At 36.7% G+C, this 25,191-nt stretch overlaps 1 protein-coding gene across 3 annotated transcripts in view; it reads right to left on the reverse strand.

Annotated features, from left to right (window-relative positions):
• CNOT2 (CCR4-NOT transcription complex subunit 2) overlaps positions 1-23,359 on the reverse strand; it is a 118,499-nt gene extending 95,140 nt beyond the window's left edge. Inside the window, exons 1-2 of one of the 3 annotated variants that reach the window (XM_080811193.1) lie at positions 22,999-23,046; positions 585-664 (exon numbers count right to left, since the gene is read on the reverse strand). Coding sequence is in view for 1 of the 3 variants with exons in the window: in XM_080811191.1 (XP_080667317.1) it covers positions 22,999-23,003 (5 nt within the window). In the remaining 2 variants the exon portion in view is untranslated. Of the gene's footprint in view, positions 1-584; positions 665-22,998 lie in introns of all 3 variants that reach the window. The other 2 variants (XM_080811192.1, XM_080811191.1) reach the window with 2 other exon arrangements.
• Between the last annotated feature and the right edge of the window lie 1,832 nt (positions 23,360-25,191).

Raw genomic sequence — 25,191 nt, forward strand, 5'->3', positions numbered from 1 at the left:
TCTGTCAAATAAACAAAATCTTAAAAAAGATTAAAAAAAAAAAAGTTCAGCAAAGTTTCAGGGTACAAATGTGCAAAAAAACAATTACATTTCTATATACTAACAATAGGCAATCAAAAAATGAAATTAAGAAAACAACTCAGGGCACCTGACTAGTTCAGTGGCGCATGCTACTCTTGATCTTGGGGTCTTAGATCAAGACCCAAGTTGGGCCTGGAGCTTACTTTAAAAAAAAAAAAAAAAAGAGTGAAAAGAATTCCATTTTTGAAGCATCAAAGAGAAAGGAATACTTGGTTACAAGTTTAACCAAAAAACTACAAAATTAATATTCTTAAAACTACAAAACACTCCTAAAAGAAATTAGAACATGAACTATATAAATGGGAAGACACTGTGTTCACAGATCTAAAGGCAGGCAATACTCCCCAAACTGATGTACTAATTCAACACAAACACTACCGAAGTTCCACCTGGCTTCTCTGAATAGACAAATTAATCCTAAAATTCACACTGAAATGGAAGGGACTCAGGCTAATAAAAATTATCTTAATAAAGAACAGCAAAGTTGGAGGAGTCACACTTACCGGTTTGAAAATTTCACATTGTAATCAAGACATACTGGCATAACAATAAACATACAGATCAACAAAACAGAATCGAGGGTCTAGGGGAAAAGAGAAAAAAAAAAAAAACCTTAAAAAACAAAGGAGTTTATCTTCATGACCTTAGGTTAGGCAGTGCCTTCTTCCACACAACAGCAAAGACAAAATAGTAAGCTGAATGTTATCAAAACTAAAAAAATTTAAAAATCAAATATCCAGGGTCCGCTGGGTGGCTAAGTCAATTAAGCGTCTACCTTCAGCTCTGGTCATGATCCCCAGAGTCTTATCAAGCCCCACACTGGGCTCCCTGTGCAGCGGCCAGTCTGCTTCTCCCTCTCCCACCGCCCTTTCCCTCCCAGCTCGTGCTCTCTCGCTCTCTCTCAAATAAAATTAAAGGAAAAAAAAAGGCATATCCACTTACGAATCTGTACCTAGAATATACAAGAACTCTTACAACTCATTAATAAAAAGATAAACTAAAAATAGATACAGGATCTGGATCTGACTAGGTAGTTCTCCAAATAAGATATACAAGTGACTAAATATGTACACTCAAAAATATTAATGTCGGGGCGCCTGGGTGGCTCAGTGGGTTAAAGCCTCTGCCTTCAGCTCAGGTCATGATTCCAGGGTTCTGGGATTGAGACCCACATCGGGCTCTCTGCTTAGCGGGGAGCCTGCTTCCCCCTCTCTCTCTGCCTGCCTCTCTGCCTACTTGTGATCTCTGTCAAATAAATAAAAAAAATATTTAAAAAAAATATTAATGTCACTAATCATCAGGATAATACAAATGAAAACCACAAAGAGATTATACACAGTAGCATGGCTATAATAGAAATAATACATAATAAAAAAGATAAAACAGTAACAAGAGTTGGCCAGGATCTGGAGAAATTAAAACTCTCATATTCTGCTTGCAGAGTTGTAAAATAGTAGGGCTACTCTGGACAACAGTGGGCAATTCAAGAGGTTTAATAATATTACTACATGACCAAACAATTCCACTATGTATGTAACCAATGGAAATGTAAATATATGGCCACACAAACACTTGTAAAGAAATGTTCTCAGCAGCATATACAAAATAACCAAAGTGTACAGACAAAACAAATGTCCATCAAGTGAAAAATGCATAAATAAAATGTGGTATATCCACACAATGGAATATTCTTCAGCAATAAAAGGAATAAAATACAGATAAATGCTTCCATTTGTACAATCTTTGAAAACATTATGCCAAGTGAGAGATGCCAGTCATGAGTATTCCATTTACATAAAATGTTCAGGACAGGCAAATATATAGAGACAGAAAGTAGATCTATGGTTGCTTAAGGGTGGGTCAGGCTGGGGGTTGGAAGGAAATGGAGAGGGCGTGCTAAAGTGTGTAAGATTTCTTTCTGGAGTGAAAAAAATGTTCTAAAATAAACTGTAGTAATGGTTGTAAGACTTTGTGAATAAACTAAGAACCAATGAATTTGACATCTTAGACACGTGAGTTAATACGTGGTATGTGAATGATAAGAAAGCTCTCATCAGGAGTGTTAATCAATACAATCTACCATATTAAAAGACAAAAAAAACAAGTTATCATATTAACTGACACAGAAAAATTATTTGGCAAAATTCAACATTCATTCATCATGAAAACTTTCTGTGAACCGGAAATAAAATAGAATTTCCTTAATTTGACAAACTTACATCTATCATTATACTTAATGGTGAAAGACTGAATTCTTTTATGTTTTAAGACTGCAAATCAGGGAAGGATGACCTAGGCAGTGTGATAATGCAAGAAAAGAGAAACAAAAGGCATAGAGTGTAAAGACAAATCTAACCTATTTGAAGATGATATGGATTGCCTAACATACAGAAAAATTTACAAAAAAAGTTCCTACTATGTGAGCTTTGCAAGGTCAAAAAAAGATCAACATGTGAAAAAAAATCCTATTTCTATATGCTAGTAACAGCTAGTATTAGCTCCAAATAGTTTTTCCAAAATGTGATATTTAAGTATAAATAAGATACACAGTTGTAAATCTAACAAAATATGTTCAGGATCTGTATACTAAAAACAAATTCACTGACAAGTAAAGTCTAAGAACTAAATAAATGGGGAGATATATATACCAGGTCTAAGGTTTGGAAAACCCAATATAATTAAAAATGTCAACTTTTCCCAAACTTATTGATCAATTATTAATTGATCAATTATTACAATGCCAATCAAAATCCCAATCGGATTCTTTTTTATAATGAGAAACATTTCCACTAGTCATTAGGGAAATCCAAATTAAAATCACAAGATCAAACTCAGTATAACAGCTATATTCACAAAAACACAGTAACAAGTGTTGGAGAGAAGTGGAAAAACTAGATCCCTCATACCTTGCGGGTGGGAATGTAACACTATTCTAGGTGGATACACAGGCAAGATACTAAGTAAAAAATAAGGCAGGTAGAGTACCTGCCCTCATGGAATTTTCATCTATCTAACAAATAATAAACACAAATGATTTCTGATAGTTATAGTGATAAATGCTAAGGCAGAGAATAATATGCTACTACAGTGAAGAATGGCAAAGGTATAGTACCAGATAAAAGTAATCAGACATGACCTTTCTGAGATTACAACTGATATGTCAGTGGAAAGATGAGATGATAATTTCCATTATATATTTATATATATAAAGGGCTCACATGTTCAACAAGGACTCAAAATTATTTTTCTATTTATAATTTTATTAGCTAAAATGTGTTTTCTATCTTTATTAAACCCATGTAACTACCAATAAGGGATTCTAATCTCCAGAAGATGACTGTGGTTACCATAAATTGATATGTCTTTTATGAAAAGCCAAAAACAGTACTTTTAATTAGCCTGTTCAGTCTCAAAGTAAATTAAAATTTTTCATTAGGTTTGCATTTCTGAAATACTGAAATAACAAATGTATCCCTATCTTCAATGACCCTTTGGATTCTAAGGCACACAGGATTAAAAACCACAAGTTCAATTGAGAATGTTTCCAGTCTATCTGAATGCCTAAAATCTGAATGCTAGTTTTTAAGGATCTTATTTTAACATTTTTTTATATCTTCAAAAGCACAATTTATTATCTATCCCACATTATCACTTACAATGTCATTTAATCCCCATTGTATTTTTTCCTTCTAAATTCTAAATCTTGTACATTACACATTTTCAGACTGAGCCACCCTTCTTCTAATAACTGTTTCATCTAATAGCTTTTCCTAATGAATGTGTGCTTACAACAGCATGTTTGATTTAGCCAGTTATCAATAAGACAATAAATCAACTAAACTTAAACCATAAAATTTAAGAAAAAATGTAACATACTGGCAAACAGTAAAATTTTGTAGTGAAAAAAAACTACCAAAAGATACCCTTCAAAATTCAGTATCCCTGTTCTAAATTTTCTTTATTTTTAAGTTTTTATTTATTTACGTAATCTCTACACCCAACTTGGGACTCGAACTCACAACCCCAAGATCAAAGTCACATGATTTCCAACTGAGCTCGTCAGGCACCCGTCCTTATTCTAAATGATATATATATACCAAACACAAGCACAAAGCCCACTACTGTACCCCCAACATTTTAATTTTTTCTTCCCAAAGGTCAAATCTTTTAATACAAGCATAATGAGAAGTCACTTAAAGTCACAACGTTTACAATCAAAATACAAACTTTAATAACCTTTAAATTATTTAGGTAAGTTAAAAACTATCTTCTGGTCACAAAAAGATTTAATCTGCTAAAAAACACATTAAGTTACCTCTGCTCCAAAGCCAAATAAAAAGTTTAATGCATTCAACAAATACACATTTATATAGTACTTAAATACCCGGCAATAGGGTAAGTGGGGGATTAAAAAGAAAAATGCATTAATTTCAAAAGCCCACTAACAGTGAGGCATGTCCTAGATACCTAGTAGGTATTAAATTAAAATCTGCTGAATGAACAAATGGTATGTAAAAAACTAGTACAAAGCCTGACTCAAATATATGTTAGTTTCCTGGTTCCTTTGTCCCCATTAGTATTTTACTCTTTGAAATAATTATCTGCCAATAATGAAGAGCTAGAATTACCGCTATTTTTTCCATCTTTTTATTTCACTAAGCCTTTCAACCTGTGAAAAAAAAGTTTATGAATTACCTTTATCATTTCAATTAGCAAAAACCCTCAATTTTGTGACCTAAAAGTAAACTAATCAAGACCTAAAAGTAATCCATTTCACTAGATGAAACTTCTAGTAAGCATAAACATGTGTTTCTTCAAACCATTAATGAATACTAATAAAAAATCTAAAACTGCAACTCTATGCGTAGGCACAATTTTGCTAGTAGATAAAAAGCAGACACTAAACACCTCTGTCCAAAAATCACCATTAAATGACATTACTATTTTTACAAAAGGCCTAATACATTTGTTTTACATAGAATGTTTACACGTAGTTTCTTTAATACATCAACAACTATAACTACCTTCATCTTAGAAAAGAGGAAACTAAGCTTAAAAAAGGTTAAGTAACTTGCCTTATGAGATATTTATACCAAGGTCATTTAGCTCTAAATCTTGAATATCTTTCACTATTAAATCATTCCATTACATAATATATACACAACTTAAGTCTAGCAACATGTATACACAATCTAGAAGAGATTTTAGCATCCTCATGGTAGAAAAAGAAATGCAGCAAAATTGTGGAGGGAGGGGTATTACCGTGCTAACTATGCATTCAATCAACAAAGTTGTAGACACCTGTTAGAATAGCACAACAAAATACTAACCAAGGGGCGCCTGGGTGGCTCAGTGGGTTAAAGCCTCTGCCTTTGGCTCAGGTCATGATCCCAGGGTCCTGGGATAGAGCCCCGCATCGGGCTCTCTGCTCGGCAGGGAGCCTGCTTCCTCCTCTCTCTCTGCCTGCCTCTCTGCCTACTTGTGATCTCTGTCTGTCAAATAAATAAATAATCTTTAAAAAAAAAAAAAAACTAACCAAAAGAAATGAACGATTGATACATAAAACAACACTGAATTTAAAATGTCACATTGAGCAAAAGATGTCAGACACAAAAGATTGCATACTGTACAATTCCATTTGTTCAAACCTCTAAAAAAGTAAACTCTAATCTATAGAGACAGAAAGCAGATTGGTGGGTGCCTGTGGCCACAAATAAGGAGTGCCTGACGGTAAACTCTGGATGTGATGAGAATGTTTTTATTTGGATTGTGGCGATGGTTACGGGTATATAAATTTGTCAAAACTCATTGTAAGGGACATTTAAACGGGTGTCTTGTATTATGTGTATGTAGTTGACTTAAAAATAAGAATGGTAATAAAATGCTTTAAAAAATAAATAAATAAAAATAATAAATAATAAAAATAAATTTAAAAAAATTCCTATAGATATCAAACTGAACATAGGTCCTGCCCTGAGAGATTTGTAATAGGAGATATATGTATTTTTAAAACTTCTTAGAATATTTAGGTAACATATTAAATTGCTTTAAAAAAAACTTAGTATAATAAATGTTTGACAAGAAATCAGTAGTAGTGGTAATAGCAGCATTAACTTGTTCCTAATTGTCCTGTCCTCTTGCCACAAAAGACTTAATTCCGCCACCTAAGTTTCCTTCCTAAGTTGTTGTTTTTCTGAAAGGAAAATTAAAATCATAAATGAACTTTCAAATGTTATATATTTTTATAATCTGATTGCATAACATCTTGCTTCCCAACCGAAGAGCTAATTCTATAGATACAAGGGTTTTTCTTTTTTCTTTTTTTTTTTAAAGGATAGACATATATTTTTTTAAGATTTTATTTATTTATTTGACAGACAGAGATCACAAGTAGGCAGAGAGGCAGGCGGGGGGCGAGGGGGGGGGCAGGCTCCCTGCTGAGCAGAGAGCCCAATGCGGGGCTCGATCCCAGGACCCTGAGATCATGACCTGAGCCGAAGGCAGAGGCGTAACCCACTGAGCCACCCAGGCGCTCTACAAGGATTTTTCTTAAGTAAACAAAGTAGTCACTCTTACAATTAATTCAAAGCCACAGATAAATTTGGAACTTCTGGCATTGTAAAGAAAACCGTGTAGTGATTTTCAAACTATGGGCTCCAACACCGGGCCATGGAATCAATACAATGTATTAATACTAGCATGTTTAAAAACACGTTTTATAATGTAATAGAAGGTATCTGAATATATTTTGCACTAAGAGAACTGTTTTCTGAGCCTTTTAGTCCCCACACATGCATGATGACACTCACCCTGGATCCACACTATAAATCCTGGTTTGGCTTTGCGGGGGGGGGGGGGGGGGGGGGCGTTGTTGTTGAAAGCCTCTAGAAGTATGCTAGGGCAAGAATGACCGTATAATGAAACAGCCATAAACTTTGAAGTCAAAGACTTAAGTTCATATCTTGGTTCTGCCACTCATTAGCTATTAAGACTTTGAAAAAATTAACTACAAGCTACCCTACAGAACCTTTATTAACTATAAAATGGAAATAATTCAACCAACTATGTAACAATTGTGCAGAGTATATGTAAGATTATTTTACTCAGAGTTAAAACCAAAGTCCTTTTAATGGCTTACAAAATCTTTCCTAACTTGCCTCTGGTTTCCTACCTTTTCTGTACCAACCTACCATTCTCCCCGCTTCCCACCACATTCCAGTCACATAGGCTTCCTCACAATTTTTCAATCATAAGTCATCAAATCATTAGACATCCTTTCTCAGGGCATCTGTTCTTGGTTTTTGTTCCTTCCTGGAACCATTCTCCTGGATATGCAGAGGGCTGTTCCTTCACCACAGGCTCACTCAATCACCTTCTAAGAAGAGGACTTCCAAGACCAAACAATTTAAATCTGCATCCCATACATATTTCATACTCCCCTGGTCTCTTTTTCTCCATACCCCTACCACCCTCTGCCACAGTATGTCTTATCTTTTATGTTACTTATTTTATTTTTTCATTTTATTATATTCTCTCAGAACAGTGCCTGGCACACAACAGGAGTCAAATAAATATTTGCCAAATGAATAAATAAAAGAAATGAACAACATACAGAAAATATCTAATATAATACATAAGTGTTACTTTGTCTAGCCCCCACTATCAAACCACTACCTCTTTTCAAATTCACATCTGGATATCAAATTGAAGCCCTCCAGACAACATAAGCTTAAGAAAATACTAAAAATACAACCTTATTTTGGCATTTAACATAACAGCTGCATTTTTACTGTTGATTAGCAAATTAAATTAGGGAAAAATCTCTTAAACTTTTACATCATTAGTTTATTCAGTTTAAACCACTTTTGTGCAGAATTTTGGTACTGAACCTCTATATGTTAACCTCACTCCATATTTATGTGGTATTAAATATGATTTGCTTTTCCCCAAGGATATATAAAATGATGCTTGGGAGAGGACCAGAGTTGGGATTATAACACTTTATTATTTTATTCTTAGTATTATTATTGAGAATGAAAGATATGAACAGAAAACATGTTAAACACAAATTATACAATAAAAAAGATCTACTCTTTGAAAAACAAAACAAAAAAAACACAAATTTTTAATATTCTAAGTTTATACCTTCAAATTTTAGGACTTTTTTTTTTTTTTTTACACAATCGTACTCCGCCTCATTAACAATAAAGTGAAAAAGACAATTCATTCACACATAGCTGGTGAGAATGTAAATTGGCAAAGCCTTGCTGTAAGAAAAAAGTTAAACACTAAAAGCTTTAGAAAATAACCTTTCATACATTCAACAATTATCTGTGAGGCCCTACATAAGGTTTCAAATACACATTAGTGAACAGAGCTGACTCAATCCTTACTCATGATCTAGTGGTAGAATGAGAGACAAAATTGTTAAAGTAATGATTATACGATAAATGTTATAGGAAAAGGACCTTATTTATGAAAGGGCAGCTGAGGAATGCTGTAGGCTGTGCTGTTATACATAGACTGTCACTCACTGCTAACAATCCTAGGAGGTTAAGTATCAATATTAAGCCTCTGTTACAGAAGACATTGAAGCTTGAAAAGTTATTTGACTAAAAACGCAGCAATTACTTAATAAGCACTGGAGTTACCTCCAATACTTTAAAATAATAATTACATTTATAGAAGCTTTTTTTTTTTAAGTTGGCATCCCTCATGGAGACCAATAAGGTGCTTGAACTCAGGACCCTGAGATTGAGACCTGAGCTGAGATCAAGAGTCAGACACCTAACCAGCTGAGCCACCCAGGTGCCCCTAGAAACACTTTCTAAAGAAATATTCAAATGCACAAATAAGAATTCAGGTACAAAAATATTCACCACAGTACCATTTATAAAAATGAAACATCAAAATAAAATTAGATGTTCAATAATAAAGAATTAAGTCAGTTATGTTCTGCCCATTAGGAGTCGTGTTTTGGATAAATATTGAATGACTCCGGAAAATGCTTATGATCTAAGGGTGTTTGTTTGTTTTTAAAGATACAGGTTGCAAATCACTTAAGTACAGCTCAATTTCTCTATTACAAAAATGGGAACAGTGGTTGTTTCTGAATGTTCTCCCTTTCTTTTTAAACTTTCTAGCATTTTTTGGATATTCCACATCACCCTATGTTACTTTAGTAATCAAGGAGAAATATGAGAGACCACAGTGTTTTACACTCATACAGACAGACACACAATACAATAATGTCTGCCCAGGTTAACAGTTCTCTACTATGCAAAACTGCCAACTAATTTTTATTTTCTTCTTTTTCTCATCTTTATTTTCCACTTTTCTATAATAAGTATTTGCTTTTATTACTTTTTACCAGACTCCTTTAGCATAACCTCACATTTTATTTACATAAAAATGTAAAACTAGAAAATGCTAGTATTATTTCCTCAGTATACTATAACAACATATATCTATATTCAAGAATCCAAAGTTGTAAAATAGTAAGTTACAAGGAAATCATTTCTATTACAAGTTTTCTCTTTTAAAAAAGTTCAACTTCTCGGGAACCTGGGTGGCTCAGTGGGTTAAAGCCTCTGCTTTCGGCTCAGGTCGTGATCCCAGGATCCTGGGATTGAGTCCCGCATCGGGCTCTCTGCTCAAAAGGGAGCCTGCTTCCTCCTCTCTCTCTGCCTGCCTCTCTGCCTACTTGTGATCTCTGTCTGTCAAATAGATAAATAAAATCTTCAAAAAAAAAAAAAAAAGATAGGTGCTAATGAACTTAGAGATTACAATTTAAAAAAAATAAAATTAAATTAAAAAAATAAAAAAGTTCAACTTCTCAATACATTAATGTGAGTAATTTTAGAAATCAAAAGAATTTAGCTGTTCTTTTTCTGAGCCAATTAATAAATCAGAAATAAAGATAAACGGTTTCTGAAGTAGTGTTAAAACTGAATCTAAATTTTGTAAAATCAAAACTTGGGGTACCTGGGTAGCTCAGTTTGGTTAAACGGCTGCCTTCAGCTCAGTCATGATCTCAGGGTCCTGGGATCGAGCCCCACGTAGGAATCCCTGTTCAGAGGGAGTCTGTTTTTCCCTCTCCCTCTGCCTCTCCCCCCAGCTTGTGCGCTCTCTCTCACATTCCCTCTCTCTCTCAAATAAATAAAATCTTAAAAAAAAAAAATACATTATCTTTGCCATGACTTAAAATTTCAGCACACTGTTGGCCCAAGGCTGGCATATACAATTAAAAATAAAAGCCCTCTGGGGCGCCTGGGTGGCTCATTGCGTTAAGCCTCTGCCTTCAGCTCAGGTCACGATCCCAGGGTCCTGGGATCAAGCCCTGCATCCGGCTCCCTGCTTAGCAGGGAGCCTGCTTCCCTTCCTCTCTCTCTGACTGCCCCTCTGCCCACTTGTGATCTCTATCAAATAAATAAATAAAAATCTTTTTAAAATTTTTTAAAAATAAATAAAAGTCCTCTAACCATACAATTTAGAATGTAAACTATTCTGAAAAAATGAATTCTCTAGCTACTCCTAGTCAATTCCAATTTTACAAGGGTGACAGTAAAAGCAAAGCCTTTCCCTTCAATGGACAATCAGTTTCCAAATTTCATTACTCTCCGATTCACTTTTTACTCTGCTACTGCAACTACTTAGTACTGCTTTCCTTATATGGTATTCAATGCTTCAAGGGACTCAGCACCCAAGAGAGCATACAGATTTAAGGGAAGAAGAAAAAAAAAATTAAAAGTTATTCATACATATTACATAAACAAATAATATACAACAGTTTCAAACTACTACATTGATACTCTGAAAGCGCTAACTGTAAATTACAAATGAATTTCACTTGTAGGGAAAACAGGCATGATGTTCACAAGAATATGTCTGACTAACGATAATAAAGAGAAAGCACACCAGTACAGTTAAAAACAATAGGAATAACCCAAAGAACATATACCACCTTCCATCCTTAATGAAGAGGAAATGAAGATGAGGTAAACTTCCTGCCGTATTTACTTACAGAGAAAGAATCAGGGCTTCAGCATGCAAAAGCATCCAAGTATTAACCCGCCTACTATGATGAACTCCCCACACTCCCTCCTCCCAAAAGTCCAATAAGCCAATTACTTAACTACATAAAAATAAAGGGAAAACCCAGTGGACACAGCAGTACCACAAGGTAAAATAAAATGAAAGAGTGAAACACACAACTTAAAACTACTAGTTGTATCACAACCATTAATAACCAGGAATCATTACCATTAACACTTTCACACTGCCTTACAATTAAGCAAATGCTCTTGCTTTCATTATCTCAACTCTCATCAGGAACATTAAAAGATATAAATGACTAAAACGCTTAGGCTCTTCAATAGTAATTGATTTGCCCAAACACATAGCTGATTAATTCCTGGAGCCCAGACTAGAACCCATTTTCTGAATCCAAGTGTGGTAGTCTTCCCAAAACAATGTATTATCTCTCTGTTTAAGATAAGCATATACTCAAAGGTAAATACAACCTGAGTTTCTCAACTTTCAAAAAATAAACAATAACTTCTATGCTAATTTTTCCCTCTGAACTTCCTCCAGTATTCTGGAATATTTACTCTGCATAAAGGCAAAATGACATTGGGGCGCCTGGGTGGCTCAGTGGGTTAAAGCCTCTGCCTTTGGCTCAGGTCAGGATCCCAGAGTCCTGGGGTTGAGCCCCCGCAGTGGGCTCTCTGCTCAGCAGGGAGCCTGCTTTCCTTCCTCTCTCTCTGCCTGCCTCTCTGCCTACTACTTGTGATCTCTGTCTGTCAAATAAACAAATAAAATCTTAAAAAAAAAAAAAAAAAAAAGGAAAAGTGACATAAACCCACACTGCTACAAATCTATTGTCAGATAGTCTACATGCTCCTAAGAAGGTATTTTATTCATTTTAAGGATATGGAAACTGAGGCAAAGAAAAGAAACTTGCTATAGACAGCTCGACATAACTCAGGTTGTAAGTGGTAAACACCTAAATTAAGGCTCTCTCCATCAGGTTTACGCATTTACCAAAGTAATTACTAAATGCCTATTATACCATACGCCATACCAAGAGCTTCAGATAGAGCAACGTATTTACGTTATTCAAAGAACCACCAAAGTACTTAACACAATCTAAAGAAAATTTCTGGCAGGAAAAACGTGTAGATTCTCTCTCTCTTTTTTTTTTTAAGATTGATTTATTTATTTGGCAGACAGAGATCACAAGTAGGCAGGGAGGCAGGCAGAGAGAGGAGGAAGCAGGCTCTCCCGGGAGCAGAGAGCCTGACCCGGGGCTTGATCCCAGGACCCTGAGATCATGACCTGAGCCGAAGGCAGAGGCTTTAACCCACTGAGACACCCAGGGGCCCCCAAAACGTGTAGATTCTTAAGAGCAAAACTGCATTCTCCTTGTTTACATTTAATCTGACACAAAAAAGAGCATACTGCACTCTGAAAAACTGTGGCTAATTCTCTTTTGCTTCAGAATCTCATCTTTAAGTAGCAATCCCACTACAAAAACAAAACAAAAACCCGACAAGAGCCTTTATTCCTTACATCAAATCTATTTATCCACATTTTTCAAATGAGAAAACTGAAGTTTAGGGAAAATAAGTCAGAGAGCTAATTAAAAGTGGTAGAATGGTTATTCCCATTCAGACTAGCTAGTACCAGAGAATTTAATGACATCATGTAAAATCGCAGCACAATTTAATAACTCTCTTTAATAGGAGTCATAATCAGTTCCATCTTATTCAGCCAAAAATGAACTAAATAGACAATTAGGTAACTTGGGCAGCTCCAAGTCATAATGGTAAATTCATTAACTTCTGCTATGAAAACTGGTATGTAACACATACTATCAAAGTACTAATTTGTTCAAACTGCATTCTTATGGAATCAAGTCTATTTAAAAACATACATTTGAGGTTTTCAGGGTTTTTTTTTTTTTTTTGCATTTTGGAATTAACAAATAATGCCGATAACCTAAAATAAGTGTGTAACTGTTATACAGTATTCTGAATAACATACACATACGCACATATCTAAACACTGTAAAATAAGCACTTGTAGTAACATAATACAGGTTTCCCCACCATCTATAAGTAAAGCATTCCTATGAAACCTTAAAGAGAAGCAATTACCATTAATTTGTATGGAAAATTTTTTAAGCATTCCCAAAGCCCCCCAAAACTTTTCTCTGGCTTTGCTGATATATTAGGACACTTGTTGCTAACAAATGCACAAAATAAATCAAGATAAAGCACAGGTGCCCCCAGACACAGTTCAAAGCTATGGCAGCTTGATACTGAGACACTGAGTGTGGTTCCCGGAGAAGAGCCCCTCTTGTTCACTCCAAATGTGCACTGAAGAGACTCACTATAAAACACTAAACACTACTTTCATTTCTACCTTTTCTCATAAAGCAAAAATTCTCTTCTTTCAGTTAGGGAAAACAGATAATAATGTAGATATTTCATAAAAACAAAGTGGCACAATGGGAACTTTTGAAAAGGAGGGAACACCTGTATAGGCTGGTATCATTTTCTATGAATGAATCTATCACTAACTCATATTTCTGGGGTTATTCTAATTTATCTAAGTAATGTTAAATCTCATGCCTGCAAATAATGTCAAATAACAACATTTAAATTTTGCCTGCCCTAAAACGTATGTAACAAATCTCATCCATTGATGTAAAACTTCTAACTACCAGTATTGGTGTAAACAGTTCTCTGCAAGATAGAAACTTAAGAGTTTCAGTCATACAGCTCTTAATAAATAAATCCTGCAGTATGAATAAAAAACACTCAATTTTTCTAATGAAGAAAATATATTCCTTCAAGAATTTCACACCATCAAGCTCGTGATTTTAATTATAATGTGACTGTGGAATCCAAACCCCCCCCACAAGCATAAATCTGATTATCACTAGCATTTGCTTAAAAAAAAAAATCGATTAATTATTCCTCACCATGTAAAAAAGAGTCCCACATTATGGCAAGTTCATTCCTTCAGCCAACTTCTCATTAACGTCCCAGAACTCCATTAAGAACTATAGCAGATTACTTTGCAATTCTCCAAATCCTACACACTCTCCCAGGCTCGGTGTATCTGCAATGCTGACCATGTGCCCTCCCCCTAGTGAACTCCCAATCACCCTTCAGAGCCCAATTCAACTATCTCCTCCTTGAAAACTCATTAACTACCTCAAAAAAGACTGTTCTACTCTAACATGTATCCACAGCACGCATCACAAAAAGTGAACCTCAAGAATTTTCAGTCGCACCTATAACAGTGCCTGGCAGTGTACTGAACTGTACAAAGAGATATAATTAAACATGAAAATTATTACTAATTAATTTCTAAGGAAAAATCTACTATGAACAGCTTTGCAAAACCAAAAACTCTTGAAGCATTTGATTATTCTATGCCAATACAAAAAGTTTAAAATCTACTCTTTTATAATTTTCCACTAATGCAGGAAGATTCCCAATTCCACCTGATATAGAAAACATGATGCCTCTTAGTAAAAAATAATCCCTGCTCCCTACAGCTGTCACAAAACTTGACCCCATTATCAGGGCCCTCTGTTCTTCCTGTCTGGGAAACCATTCACCCAGACTTCTGCATGGCTTTCTCTTTTTTTTCAGTTTCTGCCCAAATGCTACCTCCAGAGAAAGGCTTTCCCTCACCACTCTACTTAAAATGGTTTCCTTCTTTTATCCGTGATCAACTGCTATACCCTCAACTCTCTTTATTCTCTTCATCACAATTACTATCTGAAATTATTTACTTGTTTATTTTGTCTCCCTAAGATGTAAGCTCCATGAAGGCAAAGACTTGTCTTGTTCACCATCACATACACCCAGCACTACACCAATGTCTAGAAGAGCATAAACACTCAAATTGTTAAAGAATTTGTGTGAAAATACTTATAACGTTAACACTGAATCACTTGAGCCTGAAATTTAAACTTAAACAATTTCTACCCAAATGTTACTCAAAAACAAGTAAATCCTATGAATTCTGTACCTACAAAGAGACAAAACAACCTTGACTTTCTAAAACCACAGAATTTCAGGGTGGAAATTACCTTAGTGATCAAGTCCAGTGGTTTTCAATCTATGCTCTGAAACACCTAAAAAGCAGAGTCAGATTCCCTGAAGCACTAGACTACAACTGTTTAATACATACACATCTATTTTAGGATGTGTGATATACACACACACAGAATACAGAAGTACATCTCACATCAAATTTAAACACTTTGGAGGCTGCTCATTGCTGCCAGGTTAAATAGTTCTGCCATGCATCTCAAAGTTTGGCTTGACAAGTCTATGAATTCATCCACAATTTCTCATAAGTGGGCATAGATTAGAATGGTTATAGCTTTACTTTTTTTCTAATCTAAGGCCAAACACGCTCACTCAAATTATAAAAACTACACCCCTAAAGTACTATTTTGTACACTAGTAAATCAAGGCAAAGCTCAAGGCATATCTGCTCCACACATGTCGTCCTTCCAAAATAACTGTGCAGTAAGTTTATAAAATGTTGCATCGATGTGATATAATATTACTATCTATTCTTATATAACACAATATAATTTATTTAAAGTTCTGGCATTTCTTGACAGTTTACAATATTTAAAAATGTGGACTGTTGTATTTTACCAAAGTCAAGCTTGAAGCAAAAAATTTCCTCCCACCTCTCTTTCAAAAGTCTTTATTAATTACCCTGAATCAGCAAGATGACCAATTAAAAACAAAAACCTTCCACTTATACCTATTTAATCTGATAAGTCACGATACAGTAGTACTGGTGTAGCATTAAACTGAGAAATATATTAGATGCTGAGTCCAGTCTAAGAATAAAATGGTCTTTATAATTCCCAGTTACTAATGTTATTTATGTATTTTTTAAAGATTTATTTAGGTATTTATTTGTCAGAGAGAGAGAACGTGCACCAGAGCGTGAGCACACAGGCCAGAACAGGTGAACACAAGCAGAGGGAGCAGCAGGCAAGAGGTGAAGCAGGCTTCTCACTCAGGACTCTATCCCATGACCCAGGGATCATGACCTAAGGTGAAGGCAGATACTTAACCAAATGAGCCACCCAGGCATCCCACCAATTACTAATTTCAGTAAAAGACAAAGCAGCTTGATTGTTCTATCTCTACGTTAATGTTAAAATACAGACTTATTTAAAAAGTAACCATCAAAATGACATGTAAAGTTGAGATACTGGGGGCACCTGGCTGGCTCAATTCAAAGAACATGCAACTCTTGATCTCGGGTTGTGAGTTCGAGCCCCATTTGGGTGTAGAGATTATTTTACATAAATAAACAAACTTAAAATTGAAATAATGCATATGAAAGTGCTTTGCAACCTATAAACTATTTTTTAAAATATTAATTAGTAAAATAAAGCCAAAAGGAAATCAGGTCTTTTGAATGACATTAATTATTGAATACTGTTATGATACCACTCTCTAAAAACTCTTACAACAGAAAATTAAATATAAAAATTATATGAATAAGCATAATTTACAATATAAAAAGGAACACAAGAACACATTCCTGCCAAATATGACACAAAACCAAATGTTCCTCTCCCAAACACACTGTATTACATAATCAATCATTACATTTTGTCAAGATGCTGACACAAAATGGAGTTCTGTTTCAATATCCAAACGTATAAATGGTAAGAGGGCATATCGATATGTTTTTAAAAAAAAAGCAAGTCTACTCATTGTTGCCTAAATTGCCAGGACACATAATTTTCTCTTGCTTATTTTATCATTCCTTGGCTAAGTAAAAAAATTACTAAGTGTGGCACTCATCTACTTTCACGTAAGGAAAGACATTTCAACTCAGTAAAAGAGAAAGGACTGGTGTCCTGAGTACTGGATCCAATTATCTTTTTTCCCCAATTATCTTTTTATTTTTATTTTTTAAAGGCTTTATTTATTTATTTCAGAGAACAGAACAAGAATACATAAGCGGGGTGGGGGAGAGGCAAAGGGAGAGGGAGAAGCAGACTCCCTGCTGAGCTGGAGCCCACTGTGGGGCTCAATCTCTGGACCCTGAGATCATGACCTGAGCCGAAGGCAGACACTTAACCAACTGAGCCACCCAGGAGCCCCTCAAATTATCTTTTTTAAAAAATAACCTCTCTATCTTTAGTTTTCAATTAGTAAAAAGTCTCTGACAAATATATAAGCAAATGAAGTGTTTAAAAGATTTCTAAAAACTTAAGTGAAATATTAGCCTCTCCACTAAATGCAATTCAGTGAGTGTTATTTAATTTCTACCTCTCAAAAAATGGACACAAAATTGGTGCACAATCTCTAATTCAAACCTTTAAAGGCCAGATGTTTCTCAGAATTGAAATTCTTCAGATTTTAAAAAGACAAAATAGTGTATATATCATTTATAACCTAATAAATTCCAGAGTGGCCTCAACGGTACCAATAATCAAATACATTAATAATTCTCCAGCAGAAAGTTGGAAAATTAAATGGACCAATAAAGCCTATGGTTAGGTTTACCAATTTCAGTTGGAATTAGCCACCATGCTTGCCCACCCCCCCCCCCCAAAAAAGCAGTTTCAGGGCTTTTTAGGTTTTAAACTACCAATAAAGATACATTAAGTCATTTCACCTAGTTTTCATAAGGATAATGGTATTTGAACTGGAGAACTCCTAGGCACTCAATCATTAGAAGTAAAAATGTGAAAACAAAACAATCCAACTTCAAAAGCCAAAATCTAATAGGAGCTCACGGTTAAGCAATGACAAATATATATTACTGTGTAATAAACCCATTGTAAATTGAAATTATTATACCAAAAATGCATTTAATATTCCTAACCTGCTGAAGATCATTCCTTAGCGTACCTACGTTAAATGTGCTCAAAACACTTACATTAGCCTACAATTGGACAAAATGCAACAAAGCATCTTTTATAATAAAGTATTGAAAATCTCATGTAATTTATTGAATATTATGCTGAAAGTGTAAAATAGAATGGTTATAGGTGTACTGGTTGTTTACCCTTGCGACAGGCTGGCTGACTAAGAGCTCTGAGTAACTGCCTCTGTCCAGTATCAGAAGAGTATTGTACAGCACACTGCTAGGCGGGGGGGGGGGGGGGGGGGGGGGGGGGGGGGGGGGTGTCAAAATCTGAAGTATAGTTTCTACTCCTTCAGTAGTTTTGAACCATTCTGAAACATCATAATGCCAAAAAAAATCATCAAATTAACCATCCTAAGTCTGGGACTACCTGTACTAAATATCTCCTTCAACCAGTGACCTTAGCCATATAAAATACAGCAATACAGACTTAAACACTCTGCCAGAAGCATTTTATTACTAATATCCTTACCTTTCCTACACTTACTCTACATACAGTTCTCTAAGAAGCTGGTTATCTAGTTTCCTCTAGGTAGTTAATTAGATACAAATCTGTAAGAAAAAATTCAAGGAAGCAAAAGAATACAAGGTGGACCTTCCTCCCATTCCCTTCTCCAGTCTGTTCAGCTCTCTGAAAGCATAGAATCAAAAGATGATATGGCACCAGTTCAGTTTACCACATATTTATTGATAACCTACTGAGTCCTATGCACTATAGAAGATACTAGAAATGTAAACATAAAAAAACAAAGTCCTACCTTTTAGGTAGGAAGGTACTTACAGTCCACTGGATGTTATTATGGTAGATAGAGTGGACAGTAAATTACAATACAGCAAGACACATTTAATTATCGAGGTTTGAACACTAAAAGCAGTACAACAGAAGGATTTGGGGACTCAGGAAAGATTCCATTTAAAAAGTGATACCAGAGGGGCACCTGGGTGGCTCAGTGGATTAAAGCCTCTGCCTTCGGCTCAGGTCATGGTCCCAGAGTCCTGGGATCGAGTCCTGCATCCCCGCATCAGGCTCTCCGCTCAGTAGGGAGCCTGCTTCTACCTCTCTCTCTACCTGCCTCTCTGCCTACTTGTGATCTTTGTCTGTCAAATAAATAAATAAAATCTTTGAAAAGTGACACCAGAGTAAAGTTCTGAAGAATAAGAAGTTTGTCAAACAACAGAGAAGTGACAGTAAAAGTACTCCCACCCACCCACACAAAAACATATGCATGAAAGCAAAAAAAAAAGAAAAGAAAAAGGAAAAATTTCAAGGTAGCAAATATGTCCAAAATATCTAGCTATATATAACTAGACTTAGACCCCAAGTAAGCATATACAAAATATTTAAGAGTATCCAGAAGTGGAAATTTTTTTTCTCCTATATAACTTGTATTGCCGTATTATATAAGCTATGAAATGTTACCAAAAAACAAACACTATAAACCGTTTTATTATTTCATAATGCAGCATACCCCCAAATGATATGCCAAGAGATGTGCATCTGCATCTCAGAGAACAAGCTGTTAGAAAAACATAATAGGGAATTCTTTTTCCAGGTCATCCCTAAAGTATAGACAAAGTAAATAAATGAACGAGCCATATCAGCATGGTCTGTCATAGCGAGGAGTTTTAAGAATTAAAAATAAAGGATGCCAAACAGAAAAACTAAAGCAAGAGGAAATATATATATATAGTATTTAAGCTGAAGATGAAAAGACTCAATGAACAAAACCAAGGTCAAGATTTTAATTTTAAAACCTAAAAACCCTAATGTCTATTCTATTTCTTTTCAAAGACAGGCCTTCTGTAACAGACATCAATTTTACAGCTCTTTGAAAATATCTAGTGAAAGTCACAATGTTAAGTATCACAGGTAGAAATTATCCTTAGTAAGGCAGAATGATCACCTATATATCATCAATCAGAATGATTCCTATATCACAGCACTTGTGATATTGTATGCACATACATTGGATGTAATTATATTCAAAAATTACAGTGCAACTCAGATTGACTCTGTCTGTAAAACTGCCCTACCTGGTACCCTGGTTTTCTTTTGCTTCTTTGTATTACAAAATCTACCAGAGGTCTAGGTAACAAACAAAATCTTATTTAGTAGTACCTTTTCCTAAGACTGTATCACTATTTGCATAAGCTGTCCTCACTGCCTATTAAGTAACCACATGGAAATAAATATATAATAATAGAACAAAATTTGTACAGCTAAAAATTTCAGCATAATTTAAAAATACTATTTATCACTGCTTTTAAAGAGCAAAAAAAAACATTTTTACTAGTCTATTAATGTCTACTCGTTATTTTATAAATATAAAAGTGAAGCATGCCTCTACTTTTCTTTTCTATAGTGTCAGAAAATCTCAAGAAGCAAATCTGTCACTTAACAGGGCAAAATAACAACTTCCCATGGGTTGTGAAAAATTCTCTAAGAGTCTTTTAAGATACAAGTACCTTCAATACCATTACTACCAGAGATAAGAACCAAAACAACTAGGTTAGAAGCACTTCTAATGAAATCTACTCATATATCTGAAGTACTTATTTTCTTATGAACAAAAAGAGATTTCAGGTTATAACTAAGTATCTCTGAAAAATCAAAAAGTAAATTAAACATTGAAAATCATTAAGTAACAATACAGATAATTAGATCTCTTGAGGAGGAATATCATTTTGTGTTTTATCTTCAAGATCAAGTACCTCTCAAACGAAGGGATATAAATACACTCTTACATTTTGCCCCAATTTTTCCACAACATAAATTTACTTTAAAACCAAAGTATTACAGAAACTGAAAAAAATTTTAAAGGCTGTATTTGTTGCCTGGTTAAGCATACAGGCAATTCTCATTCCCCAAGAGTATAAGATTAGGTTACAGATATCTCTATACAGTATACCTGGAATAAAAGTTTTCTGCTTAAGATAATCTATTTTTATTGATACATTAATTAGGATGCAAAAAATGTGAAAGTTTCTCAATTCCTGTCTAAATTACAAAGTATGCACAGAAGTCACTGCAATTTTAGAAAATTAAGAATTTAGAAAAATTTAGAAAATTTGCACTGCAAATCTTCAGAAAATGAGAAAAGTACCTTTTTAAAAGTAAATGAGACTTACAAAGTCAAGAAAGTGGAACAGTTTTGTCTTTTGTTTTATATATAGTTACTTTTCCTTTAGATTTATTATCACAAAAGAACTACAAACTAAAGAGGAGTTCAACATACAAAGCTTACTAAAGATCCTGGTCCATTAAGCAGTATTTCAATGAAAATATCTGAATGTAGACCTCTAACCATCTCAATGTAGACATTTTAACCATTTCAGTCCAGTGCAATTCTGAATCAACCCTTTTTAATCCGGGATAAAGTTATCTTCCAAAATTGCAAAAGATATGTGCTCACTGATGTTTAAGAAGTAACTGCTGTCAAATATACTAAGTATTCCCAAACAATTCAACTTAAACCCATTATGTAAATAGATACTTTGAAATTTCTATCCAACACCCCATACTTTATTTCCACTAATGTTATTTCAAAAGGCGAATCAAAAGCTACACGTAACGATTCCTGAAGTCTAGCAATTCCTAATATCAAGCATGAGAGGAAATGTGTTAACTTTGAACGGAATAAAGTACAGTCTCCCTCGTGAACAGATTTTAACTCAATACTCTCCACCATTTCTCCAAGAACGTAAGGATTTGTATTAATGTACTTAATTGTTAGAATAGGTCCAAAAGATTAAGAAAGGAGTAAGATTCTTTGACCAAAAGTTCTATGAAAATGAAACAGAATGTGTTGCATTCGGTCTTCTGGATGTTGAAAAGTGAAGGAAGGGCTCTCCTAGGATTCAAAGGAAGTTGATGTTTAGGTTCCTTCCGAGAGGGTGGTACCCGTATGTAAGACTTTTGTGGTGGTAATACCATACCTACAGGAGCAGGAATAAATGCAAATTCTAAAACACTGGAAGAGCTTTTATAAAAGAAAACTAGAATCCTCATTCGCCGAGGACTAACAGTTAACAAGAGTCAGATGCTTTCTCTCCCAGCTGGACTACAGCCTCAACTAAAAACTAGGAAGGCCTCCTTCAACCCCACTCATTTCTTCCGTGAAACTTTTAAGTTAGACCCAAGACAGCACAAGGTGGAGAGGCCCCGGCGGAAGTAGAAAGCTAGGACTAGCAACTTCACAAACAGAAGCGTCTCGGGTTCCTCCGCCGCCCTAGGACTATCCCGTCTTAGTCTCTATCTCTCCTCGCAAGCTTCACCCTCCGGGTGCGGTGGCAGAGAAAGCATTACAGTTGCACTCTTCCTCATTCTACCAACCATACTCTTTGGTATCCTAGGGCCTGGGGGCTCCTGAGGCCCGTTAGCCAGTCCCGTGTCCGTCTCCCCCAACCCCATCTATTACACACACACACACACACACACACACAAGTTGCAGGTGATGTGGATGTACTAAGAAAATGTGAACGGCCAGAGACCGTGGCAGCTGCTGGGAACGCGGCAGCCCGTCTAAAGCGGACCCGGGCTCCTCGGCCACCGCTGCTGCCGCCTTCTCTTCTTCCCCAGGAAGCAGCGCGGCGGTGGCGGCTCCTCCGCGCTGGCGGGAGCCGGGCGGAGCGGAGTCTAGGGGAAGCCTTAGCTCCCGCGAAAGGGACCAGGCCTAGGATCCAGGGCTGCCGCTGCAGCCACCCAAGTACAGCGACGCTTTACGTCCCGTCCACCACCCTCCTCATACACACCCCCTCCCTCCTCCACCGCCGCCACCCCCCCTCCCCGCCCGCTCCGCTCTCCCTCTCTCGATTGGAGCCGAGACAAAAGCAACGGGAAGCGGCGGGCCAGGACGCTGCCCGCGGACCCCGGGCGCGGCCGAGCCGGCCCCGAGGCATTCCCCAGCCTTGAGGGGGCCCCGAATCCGCCGCCCCCGCCGCGCGCCCCGCTGCCAGACTTCCGAAAATTTGCCAAAAACTCACCGCATGAATTTTCTTGTCCCGCGGATCCAAGATGGCGACGTATCCACCGCGGAGGCTGCTGGGAGCAAGACCTTTACCCTCTGACCCCCGCCGTGACCCCCGTCGTTCCGGCTTCACTCAAGGCGGCGGCGGAAGGTGGGAACAGCGATTGCCTACCGGACAGGGTTGGGGGTGGGCAGTCCGCTTCCCGCGCGTTCAACAAGGGGTGGGGAGAGGCGCTTCACTCCCTCACCTTTTCTCCGCGGCTTCCAGCCTGTCTTCCACCGATTCGTTGGGAGGCGCGCAGCCTCTTCGCAGCCGTTGTAACGATCAGGGCCTCTGCGGCCGCTACAGTCCGCCTGGGGCCGGGTTGCTCTGCACTGAGCACTGGCCCTCGGTCCGTGGCGGGCCGCGGGGTCCAGGGGCGGGGAATGGTGAGGTGGCGTCGGCCCGCCCTCTCTGGGGACGCGGAACGTGTTTGTGTTTGTGTTCGTGTCGGACACCACGCCCCTCCCACGTCCGCCTGGAAGGGCCCCCACACCCACCCCACCCCCGACTGCCCACCACCTGAAGCAATACTGATCGCTGTCCCCTTTTCCTCCCTCAGCCCCCGCGATCTCCGGTGCTTGTGCACGCACTTCCAGGGACTGGCAGCATGTCACCATCACCTCCTGAGAAGTGAGTTTCGCTCTGCTGAAACCGTTGGTATTTTCTACTCACCACCCTTCCTTTTTTTTTTTTTTTTTTTTTTTTTTAACTTGGTGGGAGGGAACTTACAGGGGAGCTAGTTTTTAAAACACTGTTGCATGAGCTTGCGCTAGCCGAGTTAGATTTATAGCACTTTACTTCGCTCCTACTCCTCAGTCCCCACCTCAGCTTGAGTGACTTGCTGGGTTGTGAGCAAGACACTTTGAAATTATGGTGCCTTTGGTGTAAACCTTGCGAGAGTGAAGTCTCTCTTTTTCAGAAAAACAATTGTCACTCAAAATTAAATTTATGTTCTTTGAAATAATCTCTTTTTATTCCTTTGTATATCGCTAAACGCTTTCCTTTTTGTTACTATTCGACGTTTTTAGACTTAAGAAGAGTCTCTGCAAGTGTGTTTGGATTTGTGTAGTTTCATAGAGTGAATTGTTATTTTTTTCTATTTGAATGATAGAACGTATTAATGTAAAGTACAAACCATTTGAAGTAAATAAAATTTCTACTTCCTTTGTTGGTTTCTTTTATACAATCACCTTTCCCTTCCTAAAAGAATCACTGTTATTCAATTTAAAATTTATGATTGAAGAGCAGGGGACATCTGTCAGTCTTAAATAGCAATACTTAATAGCAATACTTAAATAACAATACTATACAAATTTGTACGATAAATGAAAGGTGACTTTGTTATGTTTACAGAATGGAAGGTATTTTTACATATTAGTAAATGTGTGAATTAATTTAAACTCCTAATGGTGCTGATGTCGCCAGTAGAAAACGTTTTGCCTGGTTATTCAGTCCATTAAACATTCTGCTTCATTGTTTTTTACTTCAGGAAAATTCAAAGAGGAACAGGACCTCTTTATGTCGCTCCCTTCCCTGACCCTAACGGTTCCTTCCTGCCTCTTAAACATTCTGTTCTACTCTGTAAGATGGTGTGTTAAAAGACTGAATATATCTCTAAGTAAATGTAATCCAGCTTCATCCTGTTCTCACCCTTCTTGCTTCCTTTCTATTTCTGTCATGCACCACCGAGCTCTTTCAGGTCTGTAGCAGAGACTGTTAGTTGTCCCTAAAATTTCTCCATTTTTTTAAAATACTAATAGACATGGACACATGGCTGTCCAGAATAAAGACTATTTTCTAGCCTTTCTGTAGCCATGTGGTAGTTTTAGCCAGTGGTATATAAGCAGATACATCATGTGGCGCTCCTTTAATACCATCCTTAGAAGACAGATGGTGTGCACCTTCAGTCCTTTGTTTCTTTTCCTCTTAATATCTTGCACACTGAAATAAGGATGTGATGGCCTGGAACTCTGTCAGTTTGGGCTCTAGGCGAAATCTTAAGCTGGTGGAAACCTGAGTCTTTGAGACCCTTGTGGAGCACCATACCAGCCCTACACTCTTTACATTCAGATTTTGATGTGAGGGGAAAGTAAACTTCTATCTTATTAAAGCCACTATTTGGGGTCTCTTGTTCTCAGTTGAATTTAATCTTAACTGGTACTCCAT

The sequence above is a fragment of the Martes martes genome (genome assembly GCF_963455335.1).
Source record: "Martes martes genome assembly, chromosome: 8".
In the NCBI taxonomy this organism is placed as follows: Eukaryota; Metazoa; Chordata; class Mammalia; order Carnivora; family Mustelidae; genus Martes; species Martes martes.